Source organism: Natator depressus, chromosome 3, assembly GCF_965152275.1.
Source record: "Natator depressus isolate rNatDep1 chromosome 3, rNatDep2.hap1, whole genome shotgun sequence".
Lineage (NCBI taxonomy): Eukaryota > Metazoa > Chordata > Testudines > Cheloniidae > Natator > Natator depressus.
In genome coordinates, this window is record NC_134236.1 from 9,972,124 (window position 1) to 9,997,367 (window position 25,244).

Genomic DNA, 25,244 nt, shown 5'->3' on the forward strand with positions numbered 1-25,244 from the left:
CAGTGAAGGGATTTAATCATCCTGTGCTTTGTCTACTCCTCTGTAGAATGGGGCTGATGATAGCCTCCTGGGACTATGTGGAGGTTAGTTAATGTGTTGAATGCATTGAGATCCTTGGATGGAAGATGCTTTTGTGTTGTTTGTTTCCCAGATCTTTTTGCACACTGGCTAGCAATGACTGTGGCATGACAGCCATAGTAGTGTTTACGTTCTGGGCTCTGGCTCTCTTACCCCAGTGATATCTGTCTTTGTCTCACTGAGAAGACAAATACATGCTCTCCCTCTTGTTCTTGATTAATGTCTTTTTTCTTCAGTTTTTCTTGAAATAGTACTCCTCTTTTTGTTAACGATAAGGCATGACAAATCTCCTGCCACCCTGTGAATACAGAGCAGTCCCTTTTTTCCCCCAAAGGAAAATTCACTTCCTTTCTTTCCTTAACCTGGGAGGAGGGAATCATACTGCACAAAATGCAATCAACAAACAGAGAGGTGATTAAGTAGCTTGATTCAGAAGCAAGGGCTGCATTTTGTTTTCTCATTGTATGACTTGAGCTTTCTGTGAATTCGGCCTATCCCAACAGTTCTGAATAATAAATCATCATAAGTATCCTCTATCTGACACACTCAAAGCTCTGAATTAATCAACCAATCTCTGCATAACTGTCATGGTAGATGAGTAATACCATTCTGCTCTTACAGATGGAATGACTGGTGCAAAGAGACCATAAGTGACTTGTCTAGGGGCGTGCTACACATCTGGAACAGACCAAGGAATAGATAACCCCGATTGCCCTGCCCAGCCCTATATGCTAGGCCATGTTTCCTCCCGTATTTGTCTCTTCACTTCCAGGTTCCTGGAAATGCCATGGAAGAGGCCGTTCTCACGGCATTCCCAGCCTCACTGAAAGCAGAAAGGTGGAAAATCTTGTGAGCCTGTTCTTGTCAGGCTTCCAGATTAAAATGGTTCCTATAAGGACTCAGACTCCTGTGTGCTTATTGGAAATTGAACTCTGAATCCTTTCAGGTTCACACGGCAACAGGTTAGGTAAAAGATCTTTCCTGTGTGTGATACAGAACATTTTAAAGCGTTTTGGTGCTTTCTAGCAACTGTGACCTGAAAGGACTAATACTGTCATTAGGTTTTATAAATAATTTGGATTCCAGACTAGCAGAGCCTAATCCCATCCTTGTTAGAGTTTGGTGTCTATTCAGACAACGTTAAGAAAGAGGAAGGTGTTGTCTTTTAGGGTATGTCGACACTGCAATCACAGATGTCCTTGCGGCTGATGTAGACATGCCCAAGCTAGCAAGCTCAAATAACAATAACACTGAAGCAGCAGCAGCATGTTGAGTACGTACCCAGGGTCCCAGACAGGCTTGTACATCCCGCGCTGCTTCACTGCTGCTGTTACATGACGGCTAGTTAGGAATTGTCCCCATGTGCTGCAACAACACCTCTGATCGCAGTGTAGACGTACCACTTGTTCGGGATGAGAGAGGTTAGAAGGAACCTGATATATTACTGGCTTGACATGCTTTATTAACTTACGTAGTTAATACAGCAGTTCAGCAAGTTGGACCATACTCCTTTATAATAAGGTACTGAGCTTCTCTTCTCTGTTTTGAATTCAGGTGACTGAATGGGGATGGGTTTCAAAACATGGGAAATACTGGGTTGGATTTTTCAGCACTGGAGATGATTCTTAGTCAATAGGGATTTTTTTTTCCAAATAAAATTGTATTTGATTTAACTGTGAGATTCATTATTTCAAGCACAGTGAGGCACTAAGCTCCAAGCCATTCCGTGTGTTGTGGCAAAGTTATTTTAATCAGTTTAATCATCCCAAACAGATACCCCTTTGTTGATAAATGTCGTATCCCATGTTAAGTGGCATTAGTTCTCCCGTTTTTAAAGTGGATTCCAAAAAATGTTTAAATGTCCCAGTTAATATTTGCAGTGTTGTTGTAGATGTGTTGGTCCCAGGGTATTAGAACGACAAGATGGGTGAGAGAATGTTTTACTGGACCAACATCTGTTGAAGAAAGAGACAAGCTTTGGAGCTACACAGAACTCTTCTTCAGGTCTCAGTAGACCCAAACCTGAAGAAGAGCTCTCTGCAGCTCCAAAGCTTGTCTTTCACAATGGAAATTGGTCCAATAAAAGATACCTCACCCACCTTGCCCCCAGTTAATATTAAAAGCCTCCAGGTCAACTTAATCTGGGAAAAACGTAGACGCACCCCACTGCAACCCCATAGTTCCATAGGTCCGAGCAAGGTCTTCTGCCGCTCCCCCATCTGTCTGTTTGAATGGAGGAGCAGGAGGTATTTGGAGGGCAACACTTAATGGGTAAATTAAGAGCTGTACTTGCTGTGAGACCTGCAAATGTCTAGCAATATGACTGATTGATATAGGTTGTTTGCTGAGGTGAGATTGTGTGATTGGTGAAACTGCCTTTCTCATTTATTTGATCAAGATCTGGAGCACTGTTCTGACCTCTGATATTTGAGCTGATGGAAATAGCTTCCTTCCTTTTGCTGCCCTCATCAATATCGTAAAGCAGAAGATAAAATACTGATTAAGGAACCGTGGAAAACATTTGCTAGTCCCCTTCTCCTAGTGTTTCATACGGGAGCCCACATCAGTAGATAATGCACTGAGAATTGACATTCTGGCAGAAAACAGTCTCTTCATTCTATCCAGACTCTTCAAACCCTTTCAGTGAGATCTTACATCTTTTACTGAAGGAGGATCCCAAAGAGTTTTACAGTCTTAACAAACTTAGCGGTCAGAGTCAAGTGATACTATTGAGCGCTTTGTGTCAGCTCATTGTCGGCCCCAGAATTCTGTACAGAATTTAAGCCTTAATCAAGCCTATATCCTCTTTCACACTCCATCCATGAGAAAACAGACCCTCCAGGTGTGAACTTGATGTGCTGTCGTCTTCCTGAGTTTGCAGAGAGCTTGAAAAACAGCACAGAGAGCTGTGAACAGCCTCCCACTCCATTATTTATAGTGCCATGTTAACTCTGAAATCTAACAATTTTACACCCAAAGTGTCAGTATTATTAAATTTTAGGTGGAACTCATGTAAAATACCAGTCCTTTTCTTCCTTCAGTCTCTGATTCACAGTCAAGTTGCTTTGCAAATTACACACAAAGATCATTTTATACACCACTGAAGTACAAGCTCTTCTAGAATGTGACAATGCAACTTTAACAATGAACAGTAACACTTTGCAACCGTTTAGGCTGGAAAGTGAAGAATATCTTAAACAACTGCAATAGCGAAGGGTATTCAGGTAAGCAGAATGTAAAGGAACGTGACAACAAAATAGTTTAAATTTGGTCACTCTTAAGATCTTTGATGTTGCAAGTGATCTTCAATGTCTCACCAAAGCTAGCCGAGCACCATGCTGGGGCATCGATTCAGCCTTGGCTCAATGGGAAGAGTGCTACCTATTTTATCACCACTCAAAGCTAAAACCCTACCAGAGCAAGGCCTGCCGCTGCATGCGCTTCTCCCCGAGGGAGAGGATGGGAGAACAAGTGACATGTGTAATCACATTGCTTAGTACACTACTAGGAAGTGCTCAGCTATTATGGTGATGAGTATGATATAAGAGCCTATATAGAATAGAATAGCTTGGAGGTAAAGTACTTACCCAGCCTGAGGCAGCTTAGTTTGTGAGCATTAACATTAGCAGCACGAGATTGTATAGGTGTTGGCCATATATGTATGTCGGCTTTCTTTGTGCGTGCCAAAAAAAATAACCATAACACCTTCAACTGGTGAAACGTACCCAATTTAACAAATTTAAAATAATTGCATCTGCTCTGCCAGAGGTTTTATTTTACTGCTGCTGTAGAAATCCTGCTGTACAGATACTTAGCAGCGGAGAAGGAGCCTGCCGAAGAAATAATTGCACAGTAGCACCGAGGATTTGCACTGAAGAAAGCCTCTGTTAATTAAACAGCAGGGCAGTCAGCCAAAGAGCCCATTGTGGAAATGTAAGCTCTGCCTGACTTAGTGAACAGGGGCAAGATGTTTCAAATCACCACCTGGGAAGGCAGCCTCTTGACAAACAGTGCCTGGCTCTTCTTTCCCCCACCCCCGTGCTGGCTGTCCCTCATGTATTTCATGTGCAAGTGCCATTGCTTTAAATCTGACATTGCTGTGACCGTGCCTTTAATGCCAGTAAATGAGCATTGCATGGCCGCTGTAGGCTTGGCTGAAACCAGTTCTTGTAAGAAGGCGAGAGTACCTCAGGGGTACCGCTAAACTACCAGTCTAATTTTTACATGCCCTCTCTTACACAGATGAGATGTGACAGTATCTCCCAGAGCCACCCAGGAGTGCTGAGTGCATTTTCTGCCAGATTCCTTTGTGTAGTTTGCGGGCCAGCAATGTGCCTTTTTCAATGAAACTAGAAGTGCATGAACTTATCTGAGAGGAGGTTTATTCTCAGGAGTGAGGCGCTAACAAGGACCTGAACTTTGGTTTTTAAAACGTTTATTTTAACTTGGTGTTTTTAGAGTTTTAAATAATCATAAGCCTCTGCAATTACATGGTACCTTTCATTATAAGTCTGGAAAGTCTTGTTATCTGTATAACTGTCCAATGCTTTTTCGTATCCCACGAAGCTCTTGACTTCAGTGATATTAGGGGCAGAGAGTTTCACAGATTAATTGTGCATTGTGTGAACAAGTGTTTTTAATCACTTGGTGTCCCTAGCCTCTGTTTGCCAGAAGCTGGAAATGAGCCACAGGGGATGGATCACTCCATGATTACCTGTTCTGTTCATTCCCTCTGGCGCACCTGGCACTGGCCACTGTCAGAAGACAGGATACTGGGCTAGTTGGACCCTTGGTCTGACTCACTAGGGCCATTCTTATGTTCTTATCAGTTTTGAATTTGCCATCTTTCAATTTCAGTGACTGTTCCCTGGTTCTTGTACTGTGGGGAAAGATGTACAAGTTCCTGATCTACCTTCTCTGTACTCCTCATTATTAGCACAGTATAGAAAATACAAGACAACAGATACCAACATAGTGCTGTTTGGCACATCATCCCTCACCAGCCCGGTGTGTGCTGTATGTGTTAAAGTGCAAGAGAAGAAAAACTGTACAGAGAGAGAAGACACCGCGGAAAAGAAAATTCAGCCTTGGAATGGATTTTAAAATGTAATTGAAAGCCATAGTGACTCAGAAAAATGACCCAGGTCTAATGTTTGTTTCTGCTTCGAGCTGCTAGAGTCCTAGGGCTCTGCCCCTGCAGAAGAATGAGACTCAAGCTCTTAGAGTTCCGCCTACATTTATGAGCCTGTTGCTTTGTCATTTTAAGCTAATCAGTGCTGCATTATGGGGCATCAAATGAAATTTGTCTGTGTCAGGGACTTTACAGCTATTCTCAAAAAGAGTCTGAAAGACCCACATCCCTGTTATCTAGGGCCAACCTTTGACAGGTCCTTCAATAAATTGCTTGTATCTGAGGATCTTGGAGCACTTGGCAAATGTTAATCAAGCTTCACAATAGTATGATGAATTAAGTAAGGGACCTGTAAGGACTGTTTCATTCACCACTAACATGCAGCTGCTTCTGGGGAGGAATATAAACCGCACATTAACACTGCACAATAGTTTAGAACATGAAACAAGACTACTCTGTCCAAACTAACAACTTGATCTTCTGAAAATTATCATAAAACCTTTTAATGACCACAAGTGATAAAGACCTCTGGACTTCATTTTATCTTGCCATAACTATCTACAAATATTTTGAGCGGTAAAGGGGGAGATTTAGTGGTTGAAGTGGCATAGCCAGGAGCAATGGCTTGAAACCAAAAGGGAAAATTTAAGTCAGACCCACTGACCCAGATCCACAAAAGTATTTAGGTGCCTAAATCCTAGGTTTAGGTGCTGCTGCAGTCCTTAAAACCCCTGCTCGGCTGCTGCCTAACCGGGTAGGTGCCTAAAATCACTTGGCACCTAAATTTTCAGAGTACAAGTTCCCCAGACACCTACGTTTCTGCCTGTAGGCATGTGACCTGCTGCCAAACTCCCTGGGCACATATTTTCCACCTAAGCCCCAGCATATTCCACAAGCCAAGGGAAATTAAGTGCCCCACCTATCTAACTGCGAGGCCAGATCCAGTAGGCATGCTCAGAGAGCACCTACCAGATTGGGTTCCAGTCACAGTCAAGGAGGTGGTGCTTCCTTTAACTTTTAGCTTAGTGGTTAGAGCACTCACCTGCAATGTGGGAGACTCAGGGTCAATTCCCCCCTTTTACGGCTGGAGAGAGAAGCTTTGAACAGGGGTGTCCCACCTCTGAGGTAAGCGCCCTGAGCTTGGGGCTGTTCTGATGTCAGGTTACCTCCATCACTCCTGTTGAAGCTGTTCCACTTAGGATAAATAGGCATTGGGTCAGAGAGTGAGAATGACTGTAGCCCAGTAGTTAGGGCATCCACTCAGAAGTGGGAGACTCAGGGTCAAGGCCCTGACTCTCTAATTATTTATACAAAGCAGAACAAATTCAACAGTAGAGACTGGCTAGCTTAGGTGGCTTGCAGCCTAGGGTGCTGGCTTTCATGGATCCTATTCTTAGGTGCCCGTGTCTCTCCATGCATTGTATAAGATGTCTAGGAGCCTAATTTAGGCTTTGTGGATCCCACCATAGTTGCAGTGGCTTTCTAGGTGCCTAAAAGTTAGGCATTGCACCACTAAGCCTCACAACACTGAAGTCCTTTTGGGAATCCATGCCACGGGTTTTCCACAGAGGGTGCTCTGAGGCAGATATTTAAGGTACTGTCACCGGAGAGTAGTCTAGAGGAAAATCTTCCTTCGTGCAGAATATTGAACTAGAAGGCCTATGCAGCCTCTTCTGAGGGGTTCCTAGAGGAGCTGTGAACAATGCCATATCTGGAGCATTACAGCTTAAGTCAACATCTGGTAACAGCAGTATCAAAATACTTGCATTGCATCAGCAAAGAGCCACAGACCCGCTGTATAAGAGTGAATGTTTCTGGTTACTCAGACCCTTAATGAGGGATCTGAATATCTGTGTGTAAGTGTCTGTACCTCCATTTCCACAGATATTCACACAAGCCCTAGGGCTGGAAGTGCACACTTCTTCTCATAGCCTCACCAGTGGACCTCCACTGTGACCTGAAGGGACTACCTCTAAGGTTGAGAGGGTAATTCACTCTCCATGGACCATTCAGTCTTTGAATAGCAAGACTACAAGCCAAGGTTCCCGGTGTGGTGGTGGATTTGTGATGCAGACATATGTCTGCTAGCACCTTGATACAGAGCACCAACTTGTTTCACCTACTTCACCATGTGGCCATCAGAAGTTAATGCCTTGCAAGTTGCTGACGTCCAAACTAGTGACCTAGATGTGAAAAATTTCTCACTGTGCAGTCTCCTCTCCTTAGATGCATTGTTCAAGCTGATCATCATTTTTAAGGCAGGCTCTTGTCCTGTAATGTAATGATTGGCAACCATGCACTTTATTGGTTTTAATGTCACTCAGCACCATAATAAGTGCTAGCTGAAGGCTCAGCTGCGAAAGAGACTCATCAAGTACAGTAGACCATAGGGAAGGTTGTCAAAAAAAATGCCAATGGCATTGTCACTGGGTAGCTGGTGCCTTGAAGGGAAATCAGGGCTCAGTCTACTCTTGAGAAGCTACTTTAAAAGACACTACCAAGTGGTAAGGCACAGACATCTTCATCAAGTGTATGACCTTTGCTTTCCCAAGTTGGTATATGGAGGAGGCATGCTTGAGGGCATTGCTTCATCACAGAGGGGCTTGTTCCTTGTAAAGTAGGTCATCACAGGCAGACTGGGCCCTGCTTCCACCTAAAGGGGCCAGCCATCCTGTGACAGGGATTTAGGAGTACAGGTCCCATTGGAAGTCATTGGAACCGGAAGACCTAAGAAGTCAGTGGCAAAACATAATCCTAAAGTTGTCCTGAGAAGCCAAAGAATCGTAAAGTAAATGTAATCAGGCAGCCACTGCAATGAAATTCCTTAACTGGGGGGCGGGGTTTGAGAGGCACAAACCATTAGTCTCTTTAATTTAAAATTAAACATGTTGGATTCCTCCTCTCCTTCCTGTTTCTTTAGAGGTGTTTAACAGCTGCATCCATATGGAAATGAGTAGTAATCGCTTTTATTCCTCTTGCAAGCTGTTCTCTCATCTTTAAGACTGGCAACCCACTGATACTGGTAAAGTAATTTAAAGGCAGCATGAGTGTTTCCACACATCATGAGCATAGACACAATATCAGACTAAGGGTTGCTCGCTAGTGTTATGTTGTGTGGAGTTGATTTTATTGGGGGATTATTTATGGGGGTTTTATCTTGCATTATTTAATTCTGCGTATTTCTGAAATACATCTGTTTTGCCCTTTCATATGCTGTTTCTGATTATCTTTATAGCTAACTACGGTGTCGATAAAACTCTCCTTCAAACCTTGGGAGGTGCACTGCTTAGATAGACCATTAATACTGTTAATTGAGATCATTAGAGATTGGTTTGGAGGTGGCTGAACACAGCAAAAAAAGTTAATTCTGGCCATAATGGTTCCAGCGCTCGAGGAGAGCTTTTATAAATATTTCCAGGGGCAAAGGAAGCACTAAGGGACACATAGGTCTGTTAATAAATGAGAAGTTGGATAATGGTGATCCTCAACTTCGGGCTCAATAAGAAAAATATAGAAGAGGTATGAAGACTTGCTAAAAGTAGCTATTGTTGAGCAGGTAGACGGTCTGAACATGTACAAATCAGTCAGCCCAGATTCCTGAGAGATGAGCATGATATAAATGCCTAACTGGACAGACCTTCTAGGGAATTAGCTAACAAATTTACTCTGCCACTAAAAATTACTTTTGAAAAATCTAACAACCAGAGTGTGTAGGAATGCAAATGTGGTACCCATATTCCAAAATTAAAGGAAAACTCGTCGGGGCCAATACAGTGCATCGCATATGCGGGACCTGCTGTCAATGACAAGCTACCAAAATGCCTGCATACCTGGTGGCAAGTAGAGAAGGCTTTTAAGATGCCACTTAGATGGAGGTTGGTAGAGAAGAGCACTCTAAAAAGGAAGGTTTCAGAGTAGCAGCCGTGTTAGTCTGTATTCGCAAAAAGAAAAGGAGTACTTGTGGCACCTTAGGGACTAACAAATTTATATGAGCATAAGGTTTTGTGAGCTACAGCTCACTTCATCGAATGCATCCGATGAAGTGAGCTGTAGCTCACGAAAGCTTATGCTCAAATAAATTTGTTAGTCTCTAAGGTGTCACAAGTACTCCTTTTCTTTTTTCTAAAAAGGAAATCTCTGATGCAGACTGGCCAATAGCCCAATGGGCTGCAGCATGGATGGTGACTCAGGAGAGGTGAAAAAAGAGAGGGGATGTTGCAGATAAATAACTTGGAAAGTACTACCGTGTTCTAGGCAATCTGTTTCAAGGCAAGTAAGGAAAGCAGGTAAGGACCCATGCAAAAGAAAAAAAGATTTGTATGAGAATTGACACACAACAGGTTCATGCTAAAGAACAGTGGAGAGTTACTTGGAGATTGGAGGTAATCAAATGCAGTGCTGATTTTGAATGCCCTTATGTGAAGGCACTGGACTGGGACTCGGGAGACCAGGGATCAGCTCTGAGCCCTGGCCCAGACTTCTTGTGTGACCGTGGGCAGGTCACATCAGGTATGTTTTCACTGCAAAGTGAAGGTGATTGTAACATGGGTAGGCATACCTGTGCTAGCTTTAATGTAGCTGGCACGGGTAACAATAGTAGTGAAGATGTGGTGGCACAGGCTTGCATTCAGGTCAGCTGGCCAGATACAAGCCTGCCGGGGACCCTGGGTATGTACTTGGATTTCTAGATCATGCTGAAGTCCATGCCGCCATGTCTTCACTACGGTTATTTCCCATGTTAGCTAGATTTAAAGCTAGCTGCCACCTGCAGTACCCCGCACAGATCTGGGTCTCCCCTCCCCAGGTAACCCCCAACCCTCTACCTCCACCTCGCCTCAGTCTGTGGCCACCGCCAGACATCCCAGCCCCCGTTCCCTGGGGCTGACTGCAGCATAAGCGCCACTCATCATAGGCAAGGGGGGTTTGGACCTTCTGCCTCTGCCTACACCTTGGGCTGCCCTCTGCAACCCCAGTGCCTATTTTGCCTTCCACTAGGCCTGCAGCCTGGGGGGTTTCGAGGTCAGAGCTCCCCAGTTCCTCTGGCCTTCCCCTAGCCCTGCTCCACCTCAGGTATTTTGGTATGCTCCCAGCAGCCAGGTTCCTCCCTCTCAACAGGCTAGAGAGAGAGTCCTCTGCTCCTGGCTTCACTGGCTTTTATAGGGCCCGCTGGGTCTGTTTGGGGCGTGGCCACACCTGAGGTTGCCTCCCAATCAGCCCAGCATTTCCCCTGCCCCAGCCCTCTCCCAGGGCTGTTTTAAGCCCTTCCAGGCAGGAGCGGGTGACCACCCCGCTACATACACCCTCTTAAATATTCCGTAGTTGGCAGCATCCATGGTCAGTATTAATTACAATATTAAATGAAAACATGGACTCCTTGTTTTTGTGGATACAGACTAACACGGCTACCCCCTGATACTTGACAGTATTAAATGAATTATCTGTGATATGGAAAATTTCAAACTGAAGGGCTGTAATTTACCACAGAACGGTGAGTCCCATTAGGAGCTATCAAAACTTCCCTCTGTCTATACATACCATTTCCTCTACTGGTAGGGTACAGTCTGTCCCTACCTCATCCAGTAATGTAATATCTGTCTGGTCTGTGCAGCATCCCCCTCTGCTGGCCACAATACAAGCTTTAGATCTGTTGTTTTTCTTCACCTTATTAGGACAAGGTATAACCTGTACAGACAATGATAACTTTGTAAACAAGACTGAATTTCTGCTTCAGTTTCAAAATGCCGTGTGTCGGCTCTGGAGCCATAAATTCTGTGAAGTGCCATGTGAGGGGTGAGGTCTGATGGCTCAGAGAAACCCTAATTCAGAAAAGTGTTTACGCATGTGCTTAAATCCTGTAGAAGTCAATGGAACCTTAGCACTTGCATGAAGCATGTACCTAAGTTCTTGTCTGAATTGGGGCCAGAGTATGGTTGCAAGGGTGAAGTAGGATGCACTGCTCTCCCTCCCCTGAAAAATGTGTATAGTTGTACTTGATATATCAGTGTGTACAGGCAGAACCTTCATGTTCTGATTTATGGGGCTGTCTCTTCTTGTATAGATTATAGAACTGTAGATTGAACTGATGAGCTGAATCTGCTTTTCAATGCTGCGATGCCCAAGCCAGACCCAAATCTTGGCCAATGGGGGCTGGGTGAACCTCACTCTTAAGAAGATTGGAGGTTGGGGTTTTTTGGCAATAAGGAGCAGCCTTGCAAAATTTTGCTCACCTTATGGCAGCAACTTTGTTGTTAATTTTGGAGAGGTAAGTGACCATCATTCTTTTTTCATTAGCACAATTTTTAGTAAGGAAGGGTGAGTAGATTTTGGGCTTGGGCCCGTAGAGGAGATGATTTTGCGAGGCTTTTGTAGGTTATCTAGGTTTGTCCAGGAAGTATCATCAAAGATTAAAACCCAGTGACCAAGGGCATTGTTTTCAAAAACAGAGAGCAGAGTATCTCTGAAAGAAGCCTGCCATCATGGCCTCAACCACATGACTCGCATGGAAGTCTGAAAGATTAATCATTAAAGGATTGGGAAACATGCCTTATAGTGAAAGATTCAAGGAGCTCAATATATTTACGTTAGGAAAGAGAAGGATAAGGGGTGTCTTGATCACAGTCTAAAAATACCTAGGTGAAGAACAGAAACTGATAATAGAGGGCTCTTCAGTCTAGTAGTTTAAGGTATATAACAAGATTCAAAGGTTGGAAGCTGAAGATAGATTCATAGAGTCCAAGGCCGGAAGGGACCATTGTGACCATCTGTCTGACCCCCTGTATAGCACAGACCAGAGAACTTCCTCACAATAATTCCAAAAGCAGCTCTTTTAGAAAAACATCCAATCTTCCTAGACAAATTCTGATTAGAAATAGGATGCAGAGTTTTAGCAATGTGGGTAATTAACCATTGGAGCAATTTAACAGGGATTATGATGGTTTAACAGGAATCAGGATTGGATGTTTTACTAAACGATATGCTCTAGTTCAAACGAATTAATTCAGAGGAGTTCTATGGCCTGCGTTTTGCAGGAGGTCGGACTAGTTTAACACAGCGGTCTCTTCTGGTCTTATAACTAGGGCCCTATCAAATTCATGGCTATGAAAAATGCATCACAGATGGTGAAATCTGGTCTTTTGTGTGCTTTTACCCTGTACTATATAGATTTCATGGGGGAGACCAGCATTTCTCAAATTGGGGGTCCTGACCCAAAAGGGAATTGCGGGGCGAGTCACAGGGTTATTTTAGGGGTGTTGCCTTATTGCCACCCTTACTTCTGCGCTGCCTTCAGAGCCAGGTGGCCGGAGAGCCGCGTATGTTGGCCGGTCGCCAAGCACCCCGCCAGCAGCAGCGCAGAAGTAAGGGTGGCAATACCAGACCATGTCACCCTTACTTCTGCACTGCTGCCTTCAGAGCTGGGAAGGCAGAGAGTGGTAGCTGCTGACTCAGGGCCCAGCTCTGCAGGCAGCAGCACAGAAGTAAGGGTGGCAATGCCATGCCATGCCATGCCATGCCATCCGTACTTCCTCGCTGCTGCTAGCGGCAGCTCTGCATTCAGAGCTGGGCTCCCGGCCAGCAGCTGCTGCTCTCCCGCTGCCCAGCTCTGAAGGTAGCACCGCCACCAGCAGCAGCAAAGAAGTAAGGGTAGCAGTACCGCAACCCCCCCCCACCCCCCCAATACCTTTGCAACCCCCCCCCCCCCACACACACACACACACAACTCCTTTTTGGGTCAGGACCCCTACAATTACAACACTGTGAAATTTCAGATTTCAGTAGATGAAATCATGAAATTTATTATTTTTAAAATCCTATGACCGTGAAATTGACCAAAATGGACCATGAATTTTGTAGGGCCCTGCTTATAACCTGTGAAATCAACAACACATGGGTTGTGAAAGGCTTTCTATGGTACATGTGTTTCTGGGAATCTGTGCCTTTGATTCTGGTCCTGGGCTTCTGTGAATAATCCCTGCAAGCTTGACTTCTCATCGTGTGTAGTATTCATGCATGTCTAGTGGGAGCTGTGATCTTGCTTTGAAACTGGCTGCTGCTTCTTTCCAGTGTTGCCTTAGTTTCATTTGTCTGGAAGCCTTAACTGGATACAATGGTGATATCTGTTACCGCCTCTTAACTCCTATGAGCCCCCTTTATCTGACATAAGGTTGTCTCCTGGAGGTTTTAGTTGAGTGAGGACCAGAGTTCCAGTTTTGCCTGTGAGAGAAGAAAGAACTTGCCCATCTTTTCCCGTTGGAACTGGAGAGGAGCATGAGCGGCCAGTTAATGCAGTAGAACTTCAGCACCTCCTCTTCACCACTGAAGTCCTGCTGAGCTGAACAGCCACTTGTGATCTGCTCCAGTTCCTCTGCTTTAAGAGGGGAGCCTCTGCTTACAAGCTGCTTATAATCAAGGTATTTAGCTGAATGGACTTTAATATCTGGATTCAGGGCACTCTCCCTGCAGTTTTTGGAGCCCCATGACTCTTTTTAGAGGTGTGGACTCCCAAGCAGCCAAGTTCCATTGGGGGTGAAAGCACACACGATTGTCTGGGATGTGACACTAGCTGGTATAGCTGAAATATTAAACTTTGTCTACACTAGAGATTTCAGCCTTTGGTGGCTGCTGGCATAGATGTACCTTGCCACCCCCAGCATATGCAGACAAAGCTACTCTAAGCTGTGGTAAGCACTAGAAACCAAAGTAAGCTGCACAAAACATGGCTTTGCCTGTGTACTCTAGGGGTTTGTGCTGGTTCGGCTATCTTGGTGACTGTAATTGGGGTGTAGATAAGGCTTTGCTCTAGTAAAGCTTGCCCTGAAAGCTGTGGAACCAGAGCTGCGTGAGTAAAGGGTTGTTTTGGGAGGAAGCTATTAGGGGGTAGGGTTGGCAGGAGAAGGTAGTAGAGAGCGAGTAGTAGAAGGTAGGGTAGCGAGATCTGATCATAAAGCAATATTGCCTGTTAAGACAGCTCCTGCTTGTCTTTTGTGATTCATCAAATTCTGTGTATATCCAGAGATCTGCTGCAGAAGTTCCATCTCCAAGACTTTGAGCTTGGGGAAAAGCTGATAGCGTCCATGCAGATCCTCTTTTGACCTCTTCAATGCTCATCATGGTACAGTCCCAGCTTGGGAACTTTGCAGTCTGCCCACTTATGACAGTCCATTGTTCCTACTCGTTTTTCTCCTGCTTGGTGCACACTGGTTCTGAAGGTCTTCTGAAGACTCGCTCAGCCTCAAAGATGCCCTTGTTCCTTGGAACTAACTGCTGTCACAGCAATGGGCATCCCCAGCTAGAGTTACAGGAAAAGGCTTGCCAGTCTGCTGCAACACATCACTTTTGCAGCGAGCAGGTGATCAGACCAGAGACAATGTAACCAGATGTGATTAATACTGTTTGCATGCATGTGCTCGTTCACATACAGCCACTTAGATTCAATATGCCTTCTGATAGGTGCTACAGATAGCCCTTAGAAGTCACCAGTTGTAGGCCAGGGCAAGGGCAGAGTTCGGAACATTATCTAGTGGCTAGTTCATGGGAGTCATAAGATAAGAGTTGTCTTCCTAACTCTGCCCCTGACTTGGTGTGTGACCTTTGGACAGCTTGCTTAACCTCTGCATCTGTAAAATGGCAATAGTGCAGACTTCACTGCCGTGATGGTGTCTTTCTGAAGGCCATAAATAATCAGAAACGGATGTTTATAATAGCACCTTTCTTCCCAGAAGTCACACTTAAACCTATACCAGAGGATCATTTCACCTGCCACGGAAATGCTGTCACTGTTGGGAAAACCAGCAGCTGTTTAATGCTGCCTAACACTTTAGGAAAGGAAAAATGCCATATACAAACTGAAATTGCAATGGAATTTTTAATACTGCTATTGGGGAACCTGTCTGTCCCTCCCCAGTATATCATAAGCTGAGAAGAACCACTGTTTAGAGCACTTACTCATATAACACTCTCATTCTCTGAGTGCTTCCACACTAGAAAAAAAAGTTTAGTTTTCTTACCATGTGTTAGCTAGGGAGGAGCCATGGGTTTACCTCAATCTGTGAACATGTTTGAGAACTACAGTTGCCTTGTCTTCACTAGGCTTGTCCCATGTGTTACTTACTATGCGTTGGCTAACGTGTGGTAGGAACACACTCTTCCTCCCCCTCTCCCTCCCCCCCCCCCAATAAAGACAAGGGCTCAGTGGTGAATCTCCCAGTGTCTTGTAGAGTTTGCTCTTTGGCAGCAAACCAGCGCAGCACACTAAGCTGAGCTGTCAGGATTTCTCCAAGGGCACAGGCATTCTTCATGTTTTCACCGTCAGATTATACCTGACACTTCATTTAAAACCCATGTGTCAAACCTCAATACTGTAATAGAAGAATTGCACCAGGGCAATGATTTGAGTGTATTTAGATTGGCATTGGTTTATTTAGAGTTATCGCTAGACAAATCCTGGATTTCTAACTTGACTTTGCCACATCTGTGCACACTTGTAAAGATCCATTTGGCTAACATATCTGTGAATGACAGAAGAAGCAAATTCATATTATTAAACTAGTTTGCTTAGTGTTGTGGGTTTATTTGTTATGGAGTGAAGGACATGTACTGACCTGCTGGCCATTGAAAAGATCAGAAACTTGTAACATGTGTCTCAGCAGTTTGACACAGTCTAACTAGTTGACTGTCAAGAACCGCATTCATCCACTGAGTTTACAAAATGTTTGTGTCGGATTAAGAGTTTGGAGCCAGGGTTTGCCGGGATTTCAGTCGGACACTGTCCTGGTTAATTTAACTGGCAGCAAAGATGTTAAAAGCCAAATACAGAAACCGCTTTTCTAAATGGCTTATGACTAAAGCTGCAAGCAGCAAATTACAGGGAAATTCCTAGAGTAAGGACAAAAGTAATGGAAAAGGCAGCTAAAAGTCAAAAGTCAGGCGGAGTTTCGTACCCATATAACATGTTTTTTCCATTTTGCATGCAGATAGTGAGAACAATGCATGTGCTTTGATAAAAGTTTGGTATGTAGCAGTTTCTGTTGAACTCATACTCATCTTTCTTTTCACTTACTGGGTAACTGCATGACCTCGTTATCTCAACCCTCCCTAGATCATGGGTCATAGTCTACTGAACCAGTGTGTTGTCACAAAGCTCACGTTCTTTGGGCACAATCCAGTCAAGTGCTTTAGCACAAGCTTAATTTTAAGCAAGTGAGTAGCCCCATTGGTTTCATGTGCTTAAGTGCGTTGTTGGATGACTTGCTATGTTCTCATGTGACTTTCTGTTTAACTGTTGAAAAATTGGAGAGGGTGCAGAAAAGAGCCACAAAAATTATTTGAGGGCTGGAGAAAATGCCTTACAGTGAGAGACTTAAAGAGCTCGATCTGTTTAATTTGTCAAAAAGAAGATTGAGAGGTGACTTGATTATACTTAAAACTGCAAGTCTGTCACGGAGGTCACGGATTCCGTGACTCTCTGGGACTTCTGGAGTGGCAGATGCGGCTGGCCCGGGGGCCACCTGAGCAGCTCAGATTAGGCACAGATTTTTAACAGTGAGGGTGACTGACGGCCCAGGGATGTGGTGGATTTCCCATTTCTTGATGTCTTCCAATCAAGACTGGGTGCCTTTCTGGAAGAGATGAGTTAGCCAAACACATGTTGTTGGGCTCAATATGGGGTAACTGGGTGAGACTGGACGGCGTGAGAGGTACAGGAGATCAGACTAGATGATTTAATGGTCCTTTCTGGCCTTAAACTTCATAAATCTATGAACTTTGCAGATCTCCATGATCTTTGTTCAGCTGTAACATCCCATCCATCTTTGTCTGTCTGTGTATTTATAAAGACACTCAGGCACCATTGTATCTGGTTTCCCCCAGAATGGGATTACGGTAATTAATATGAGGAAGGTGCTTTGGGATCCCCGGGTGGAAGGTGATCTAGAAGGGCGAAGTGGCATTTAGTTTTATTTGAGCTTTGTGACTAAGCCAGGAAGAATTGCTAAATCTCACTTAATGTCATCTAAGGGAGAGACCTTGACTTTTTACTTTGCTGGTATAATAACCTCTCTTTTTTCATTCAGCCCAATAATCTACAGAGTACATTTGTACCGGTAATGTCCATTTCATGCCCGACAAATTCAATGGGTTCTTTTTACAGTCCCTTTGGAATGTAAAAACCTTTCAGGAGATAGTATTTGATTCAGGGACATTTTTTTTGTGTTTTAAAAAAAATGTCCCTGAATCAAAAGACGCCATTTTGGACCAAATTAGTCACCTGATCTGGAGGAGAAATGTTTCCCCAAGATACCGTTAGCTTTCTCCAGGGTTTTATTTTTCCATCTAATCATATATGATGTGTCCATTTCCCCAGCCCATGGATGCAATGTATAAATTCAAAGTCAAAACTAGTATTGCCAGTGTAGCTGGCCCCTGTCAACCATCACAGCAGATGTCAGGAGATGGGAAGCACCTCTAGATTCTTAGTCCAAGGTCAAGGTAAGCTTGGCTTAAAAAAAAATCTTGTACTGTCCCCTGCAAGGCCAACGAGCTCAGATGCTGGAAGACCAGAGAGCAGAGCAGGCAAGAAGGCTTCCAGGTGCCAGTACTGCTCTAGGGACTGTCTACAAGAGCATCCCCACCACTAGGACGAGGCATCTCCAGAGCTGCTCTGTGTGTCTGTTGATTTTTTGCATTGCTTTTCTTATCACTGCGGGTTTAATAACTTTCTGTGCTCTATCAAACCCAGTGAGCAAAGTCTACCCCTAAAAACCACCTCCTCCTCCTTGTAGTGCGAGATCCTTCTGCCCCCTAAATCAAGGACTGCAATGCTGTTAAATGGCAGCTTGTCAGGCAGGCAACCCACAGGGAACGACTCCAGGTGCAGGTTTAATTTGGGATCTTGGGTGAATGCATGTGCCACCATCATTCTGCTCTGCCCGGCTGCACCATCCACGTGTCCGCAAGTCAAGAGAACTGGTAGGTCTCATTTTAGATCTGCCAGCCTTGACTGTGCCTATCTAAACACAAATTGCCAAGTTTACTTCCGATCCCTTGAAATTGTAGGGAAAATTGAGGTTTGGTGTCTAAAAATGCAAAATCGCTGGAGAGAGAGGGGGATATTTTTACATTAATCTTCTAGGAACATACTAGGAAGGAGTGATTGTAAAAAAACCTAATTACCCAGTGTCGCCTTTGTTCTAAGGTAAACAGGTGGAAGGTGCAGGACTATCAGTTCTGGAGACTGAAGTCCTTGGTTTAATTACAGAACAGCTATAGCATGGGCAGCAGCAGTGCCAGCTTCCCCACATGGCCAATCATGCCTGTTTCCAGAGGGACAAACTCCATGGCATTCATTGCGGACCTTGTAGGCTCCCCACAAGGGTTCCAGCTACTAGGGTGCATCGTGATGTAGTTGCTCAGCCACTAGGCCAGGGGTTCTCAAACTGGGGGTCGGGACCCCTCAGGGTTGTCGCGAGGTTATTACATGGCGGGTTGCGAACAGTCAACAATGGCCAACAGATGGCAGTAGGCCAGATCCTGAACTGGTGTAAATAGGGACAGTTCCATTGAAGACAAGAGATCTGGGTAAACAAGTTTAAATTACATCCAGCTTTGGCTGGATTTGAACTGGTGACCTAGAAGGTGTTTATATCACTTTACCAGTTCTCTGAGCCCTCCGTTCCCCTGGCAGCAGCTTTTTACTGTAACTGGAACAAGAGTTTAAATCTGTGGTTCTCAACCTATTTATCATTGTGTTACCTGGACCACAGGTTGAGAACCCCAGCGTGCCCCCCCTCCCCAACCCCCCCAGACCCCTATGCCTAGCACCTCCCGCCCAGAGACCCCTGCACAGAGTGGGGCCAGGAGTGGAGCCCTGGGCGGGGGGCCAGGAAGCCAGGAATGCTGCCCCCACTGTGCGGCCTGGCGGCCTTTAGCACACAGCTGGGCTGCAGCTGTGTGCTAATTGTGTCGCATGCGGCCCACCGGCCACGGGTTGAAAACCTCTGATTTAAATGGAGTGCACTAAAGCTAATCTGTTTATCCCACTGAAGCTACCAATTTCAGATACATTCAGCAGGATCCATTTCAGTTTCTCAGTTGGCGATATTTGTGTTACGCAGTTCAGTGAGCTTACAGGAGAACAGCTGAATCAATAAACAGCGCAGGTCTTTTCCTTAGAATGTATTGATTCACAAGCTGCTTGCATCTTAAACACTCCCTAATAAAAACTTTTGCCTCATTATAAACAATGTGCACAATCTGTATGAAATGCAAAAGCATTGTTAATGCAACATTGTTTGAACAGTTAAATACTTGAAAATTGGGAAATTTAAAGGTTTAAGCAGAATGCGCAATCTGAACTCTGCCTTCTTGCAAATATGCAGTGGTGGTGTAGCCATGTTGGTCTGAGGATATTAGAGAGACAAGGCAGGTGATGTAATTGTCTTTTACTGGACCACCTTCTGTTGGTGAGAGAGACGAGCTTTCGAGCATACACAGAGCTCTCCCTGAGGGTTGAAGCCTCATGAAAGGAATTGCTGGCTTGCAAATTCAAACCGGTTTTAAAAATTCTTTAGAGCTGGGTCAAGCCCCAGTTCCCAACTGCCTCACACTTTGGGGAACAGAAGAGCTGGATACAAACTTTGCATCTTGACCTTCTCTCGATGCTCAGTGGAACGAACCCCCCAGATCTGAATAGCCTTTAATGTTGGGGATACTAGAAAATCTGGATCTAATGTATGCCCACCTTCCAAGCAATGGAAATTTGGCTGCATTTGGTAAAGGCCCCATCAATGAGGTCCTGGAGCAGTGCCCTGGCTGGAAGTTCAGCCCTGCTACCTTCCAGCTGCTGGGAAGAGAAAGGGTGTTGAGATTTTTACCAGGATGCTCTTGGATCCTCTTCTGGGGCCTTTGTCTTTCACATCAGCCCCTGGTTAGTAGGTCTGATAAGTGTGAAGTTCTACCCATTGCTTGCTTATGGAAAGGAGAAGAAACTTCTCTCTCACTCTGCCTCATGCTGCTTTTCCTCCCTTTTTCCTTCATCTGTCCATTGCCTACTTAGCTTGTAAGCGCCTCAGGGCAAAGACCTTGTCTGTAAAATACCTAAACACTCTTGATGCTACAGAGATAATAATTTAAAGACTGTTTCACTGTGTCCCAATTCAACTGTGGTCTCAATCTAATTCCCACTAAAGTCAATGAAAAGACTTCTGTAGGCTTGACGGGATCAATAATAAATTCCATTGTATGTGGGAGACACACAGTGTGTCAGTCTACTCTCCTCCCCACCGAAATTATATTGGCAGTGTTGTTAGTTACTTAGACACAGCTGATGCAAGTAAAGAGCTGCAGAGAGGAAGAAAATATTCTTTAAGAAGTCACCTATGGCCAGTATTTTCTTACGAGATATGATGAGGGGAACTGATGCATATTGCAAAAATGCAGCACGACATCCATTAGGGAATGAAACCCATTTTGTATTGTTGAATAGACGTATGGAATGATGAATAGCTCCAAACTGAATACAAGGCTGTAATTTACTGGAGAGGCTCTCGACAATGTTATAAACCAAGAAACCTCCTCTCCAGCCACTTTTACAATAGCTGCACAATCCTGACACTGACTTAAGTCTTTAGCAATCCATTGAGAGCTGGTGTGCAAGGCAAACAAAGCTGTTAGAATGCAAACAGGAAGGAGTCCGCAGCATGGAGGAGGAAGGAAGCTTACTGAGGCATTTGCATTCACATAATAAAGTTGTAACCCTGTAAGTGCAATAATACGTCGGATGATAAATTATACCAGGGCTGGAGATGGGAGTTAATAGCTCTCAATTAAACAGACAGAATGATTGTTTTTCTCTGCAGCCACTCCGCTCCCTCCTTTATCTCATTTTTCTGAACGACTGACTACATAGCTCGGGCTTTTCTCTGCATGTAATTTTATTGAGTCTCTTCCGTGACTGCAGTCCTTCGTGCCGAATTCTGTTAAAGCAAGGGCTCTGACGCGATTAGGTGACCCCCTGAGCAGCAGGGAAGTGTCAACTGACAGTTTCATCCTGGAACATCCACTTGCTCGTGTCATCCTGTTGGCCTAAAGTGCTGGCTCTCCTCTGAAAAGTGACTCTGTTCAAGTGGTATGTTGTGCATGTGCAGAGTCATGTTGTCTTACTCCTGTGACTAAAATACATTTTTGCTCCTGCTGTCCCTGCAGAGCCAACCCAGCTAAGGGAGAGCAAGCTGGACTCTTCTCCTCCTTGTGCATTATCAGCAGAATTGTTTGCTCAGGACAGTTAGAGGGCCAGTCTGTGATGCTGCAAAGGAAATGTTTCAGTCCTTCCTGTCACCCAGAGCCACACCCAGGGGTCATCCTTGACTTCTCTCCCTCTCTTGCCCGCACACCCAGGCCACCACCACTTCTTCCTCAGTAACCTTTCTAGGATTGCCCTTTTTATCCCAGACCACACAGCTCAAACTCTAGTTCAGGTCCGTGTGGTCTCCCATTGTGACTACGGCAGTCTCCTACTCTCTGGCCTTGCTGATGCCCAGTACACTTATCCTCCTTGTCCTTTGTTATGACCATGTCAGCCCCCTTTTGCAATCTTCCATCAGCTCCTCGTTTCCACTGCATCGTGTTCAAACCCTAGGCCCTTCACCGCCCGCCTCTCCTGCTTATCAGCTCTTTTCTCTTACCAAGCCACCGCACCAGTGACCAGGCCATCCTCTAACACCCAACTGTCCATTTCTTCCATGCTGCTCCCTATGCTTGGAACACCCTCGCTGGCTTAGTCTAAAACCACTACCCTCCTCCAGACCCACCTCAACTGTGATTCGAGTAGGAAACTGCCAGCTGATGTAGTCCCCTGATAGAAGACTGCTTGGCGATCTCATCTGTTGTATCAGTTTAACTAGGACTGAAATAAACACAAGTACTGTCATCATTTTTTCACTTCTCCACCTTGGGGAAAAAAATTCATCTTCCCATATTGTGTGTCTGTTTGTGGTTGGTATTCTCCGATGTGAACTAATTGAGTAGGCAGCCCTTCTGTTGTGTGAACGCCGCCCGCGCAGCTGTGGCCTTGATACACTTCAGCTTATAGTTGCGTAATTTGTTCACTCTCTGCAATAAATTGTTTGTGCTTTTGATGGATCTTTCGTGAAATATTTTAATGCATTCCCGTTGAATTTCTGGGTTTTTTTCCAGTCACTATTGACAAAAGAGAGCAGTAACTCTGGCTTTACATGGGACTTTAATCTCCCCAGCTGTCACACAGATCCCTGATACAAATATTCTCCACAGTTAATGGTTTCGGTGTGGTTTTTTATATGATCAAATGTAATCTTCTTTAATTAAGTTTGATTGCCACAATGCTGTATTCTTTTCATCAGGTTGCAGATGTTTTAAAAAAAAAAAAAAAAACACCCTGGGGAGATCGTTTAGAGGAGAGCAACAGAAATGATTAAAGGGCTGGAGAGATTTATCTAGGAGGAAAGACCTAAAAGAACTGAATTCGGTATAGCTTGACTAGGCTAGGGGTCAATCAAGAAGTCTCGGAGGCGAGGTCATATTTGAAAGTGTAATCAACCAAGAAGCGGGAGGAATTTAATATGGTTTCAGGGGTGTATGCTAGGAGTAATGAGATAAATATAAGAAAGGGAAATTTTAGGATGAATATGTGGAGAAACTTCCTGAAAAGGAGATGTATTCGATTTGATCCTCTTACAGGGAAGTGATGGATGCTTCATCCCACAGTATGCTTAAGATCAGACTGGACAAAGCACTGGAAAATACATTGCAAGATCAGTCCTTCACTAGCCAGGAAGTGAAAGCTGTCCTCGCAGACCTTTTTCTCATCTCTAATTTCAGTCATTCTGTTACTTTAATCAGAAAATTTACAGGAAACGATGAGTAAAATGTTGGGCTCAGTATAATGATTCTGAGTAACAACATTGGGGCCCGAACCTCAGCTGGTGTAAATTGGCTCCATCTGACTTCAGGGGAGTTAATCTGATTTACTGATGTGCCCCTGGATGTGGAGTAACTCCAGTGACCAAATGAGACAGGTTGGAATCTGTAATTCAAGGAGCTGGAATTCACTGAATTAGTGTGGGAGCAGAAACCTTACCGTTTGTCAGGTACTGGGGCCGAAAGGCAGTATAGAAACATGGCCTTATAACTGCAAGTGCTGGGGTGGCTTGCCCCTGTCTCTAAAGCTTTGTTATTTCAGTCTGGCGGGCACCTAGCTATAATTGTTTTGTGTTTGTTAGGTTGTCCGCACAGAAAAGAACAGTCTGAACAACAGGTTCCTGCCATGGGATGAGATCGAGACAGAGGCCATTCTGTCTATCGATGATGACGCACACCTTCGCCATGACGAGATCATGTTTGGGTTCCGGTGAGTAGCGTAAAGTCTGTGCGTGTGTGGTTGGTTGGGGTCGTGGGGACCGGGCCTTATACAATCGAGCCATGTTCCATTCAGATCCACACTCTGAAGTGTAGTTAAAGCCAGGAACTGGAGTCAAGAGAAGTACGATTCTATTCCTGGCTCTGCTACTGATTTCCTTGGCCACTTCGACCAGAGTTTTGAAACTTGGATGTCTAAAGTTAGCCACTTAAAGTTCATTTATAGCACCTCAATAATGGGCCTGGTTTTCAGGAGCGCTGAGCACCTGCAGCTCTCATTGCTTTCAGTGAGTATTGCCATTGTTCAGTGCTTTGGAACAGTCAGGCACTCTCATTTCAAAATGTTAGCCTTCACCTTTTCGAGGGCAGTTTCCCCATCTCTAATACGGCGACAGTCATATTTCCATATCTCAGAGGGATGCTGGGGCTTAATGATTAATCATAAAGTGCTTGGAGATCCCCGAGTGAAAGGTGCTATAAATACAAAGTCTGTATTATTCTTAGACAGAAAAACAATGTTAAAAGAACTTTAATAGGATTACAAAGTCAAGCACACAAATGTCAGGAAATGCCACAATTAAGGTTGCCTGTGCAATTATTATAATTACACGATCATATACTGCTTTTTCCACAAGAAAAGGTCACCGCAATTTTTTTAACATGGACAAAACAACATATTTTTCCCTAGTCCTGTTCTCAGAAACTGCTGAACCATTCTCGAGGAAAGTTTCAGCCCAGATAGTTTGGCAAAGTTTTATAAGCAACTGGAAACAGGGTCTTATAATGGGAAGTGTTGGGTAGCCTTTAAAACATCTGGTACTACCAGCCCTACCCATCATTCCTGTTATCGTCACTTATTAAGCATTTAGACCTGACGAAAACCCCCTAAATTAAAATACTTCTAAATAACTGACTTAATATGCCTGCCCGAGTTAAGTTTAAGGTTCCTGCATAGTCATGAACTGTGACATTAAAGATTCCATTTGGGTGGTGCAGGGGCTGATAACAGGGTAGAAAAGCCTTTTGCTCCTATGCTGCTGGGTCAAATCCAGCTCAGGTAGGTAGCGACAAAAGCTGGTGCAAACTGATGACTGTCCAGCAGCCTCTGTGAAGTGGGTGGATGGTCTGTCCTGTTCCAAGGTGTTCACATCTCTGACACCCCGTCCAAATTGTCCCCTCATTGACAAAGTCAGCAGAGTTCCCAGATTGAATGGACCAAGGGATTTAAACTCTCCTGTCTGTTCTTAAAGGGTAGCCTGTCCAGGTGTGGGGCGAAGTTCCCTGTAAGCTGTGCAGCAGCCTATTTAGCACCGCTATGGGAACCCGTCCGACTGGGACCTGCCAGGGGCGGGGCGGCCCGAGCCCAGCCCTGGCCCAGACCTGTCGGAGGATGGATGGCCCGGACCTGCCACAGCCAGGGGTGGGGCGACCCTCCCTTGGCCCGAACCTAGTCCTGGCCCAGACCTGCCGCAGCCGGGGTGTGTGGGGGGTGCCTCTCCCACAGCCCCAGCCTCAGAGCTCCCGCAGCAGGGAGAGGCACCTCTCCCCATCCAGCCCAGGTGTTGCTGCGAGGAGCCCTCTCTCCCTGCTGTAGTCCCGGAGCACCCTCCTGCACCCCAAGCCCCTCATCCCCAGGCCCATCCCAGAG

At 44.9% G+C, this 25,244-nt stretch overlaps 1 protein-coding gene across 7 annotated transcripts in view; it reads left to right on the top strand.

Moving 5' to 3' along the window:
* EXTL3 (exostosin like glycosyltransferase 3) overlaps positions 1-25,244 on the top strand; it is a 219,324-nt gene that overhangs the window by 180,411 nt on the left and 13,669 nt on the right. For all 7 annotated transcript variants that reach the window (XM_074947408.1, XM_074947404.1, XM_074947406.1 and 4 more), the window contains one exon: positions 23,461-23,588. In XM_074947408.1, coding sequence (XP_074803509.1) covers positions 23,461-23,588 — 128 coding nt within the window. The remainder of the gene's footprint in view (positions 1-23,460; positions 23,589-25,244) is intronic.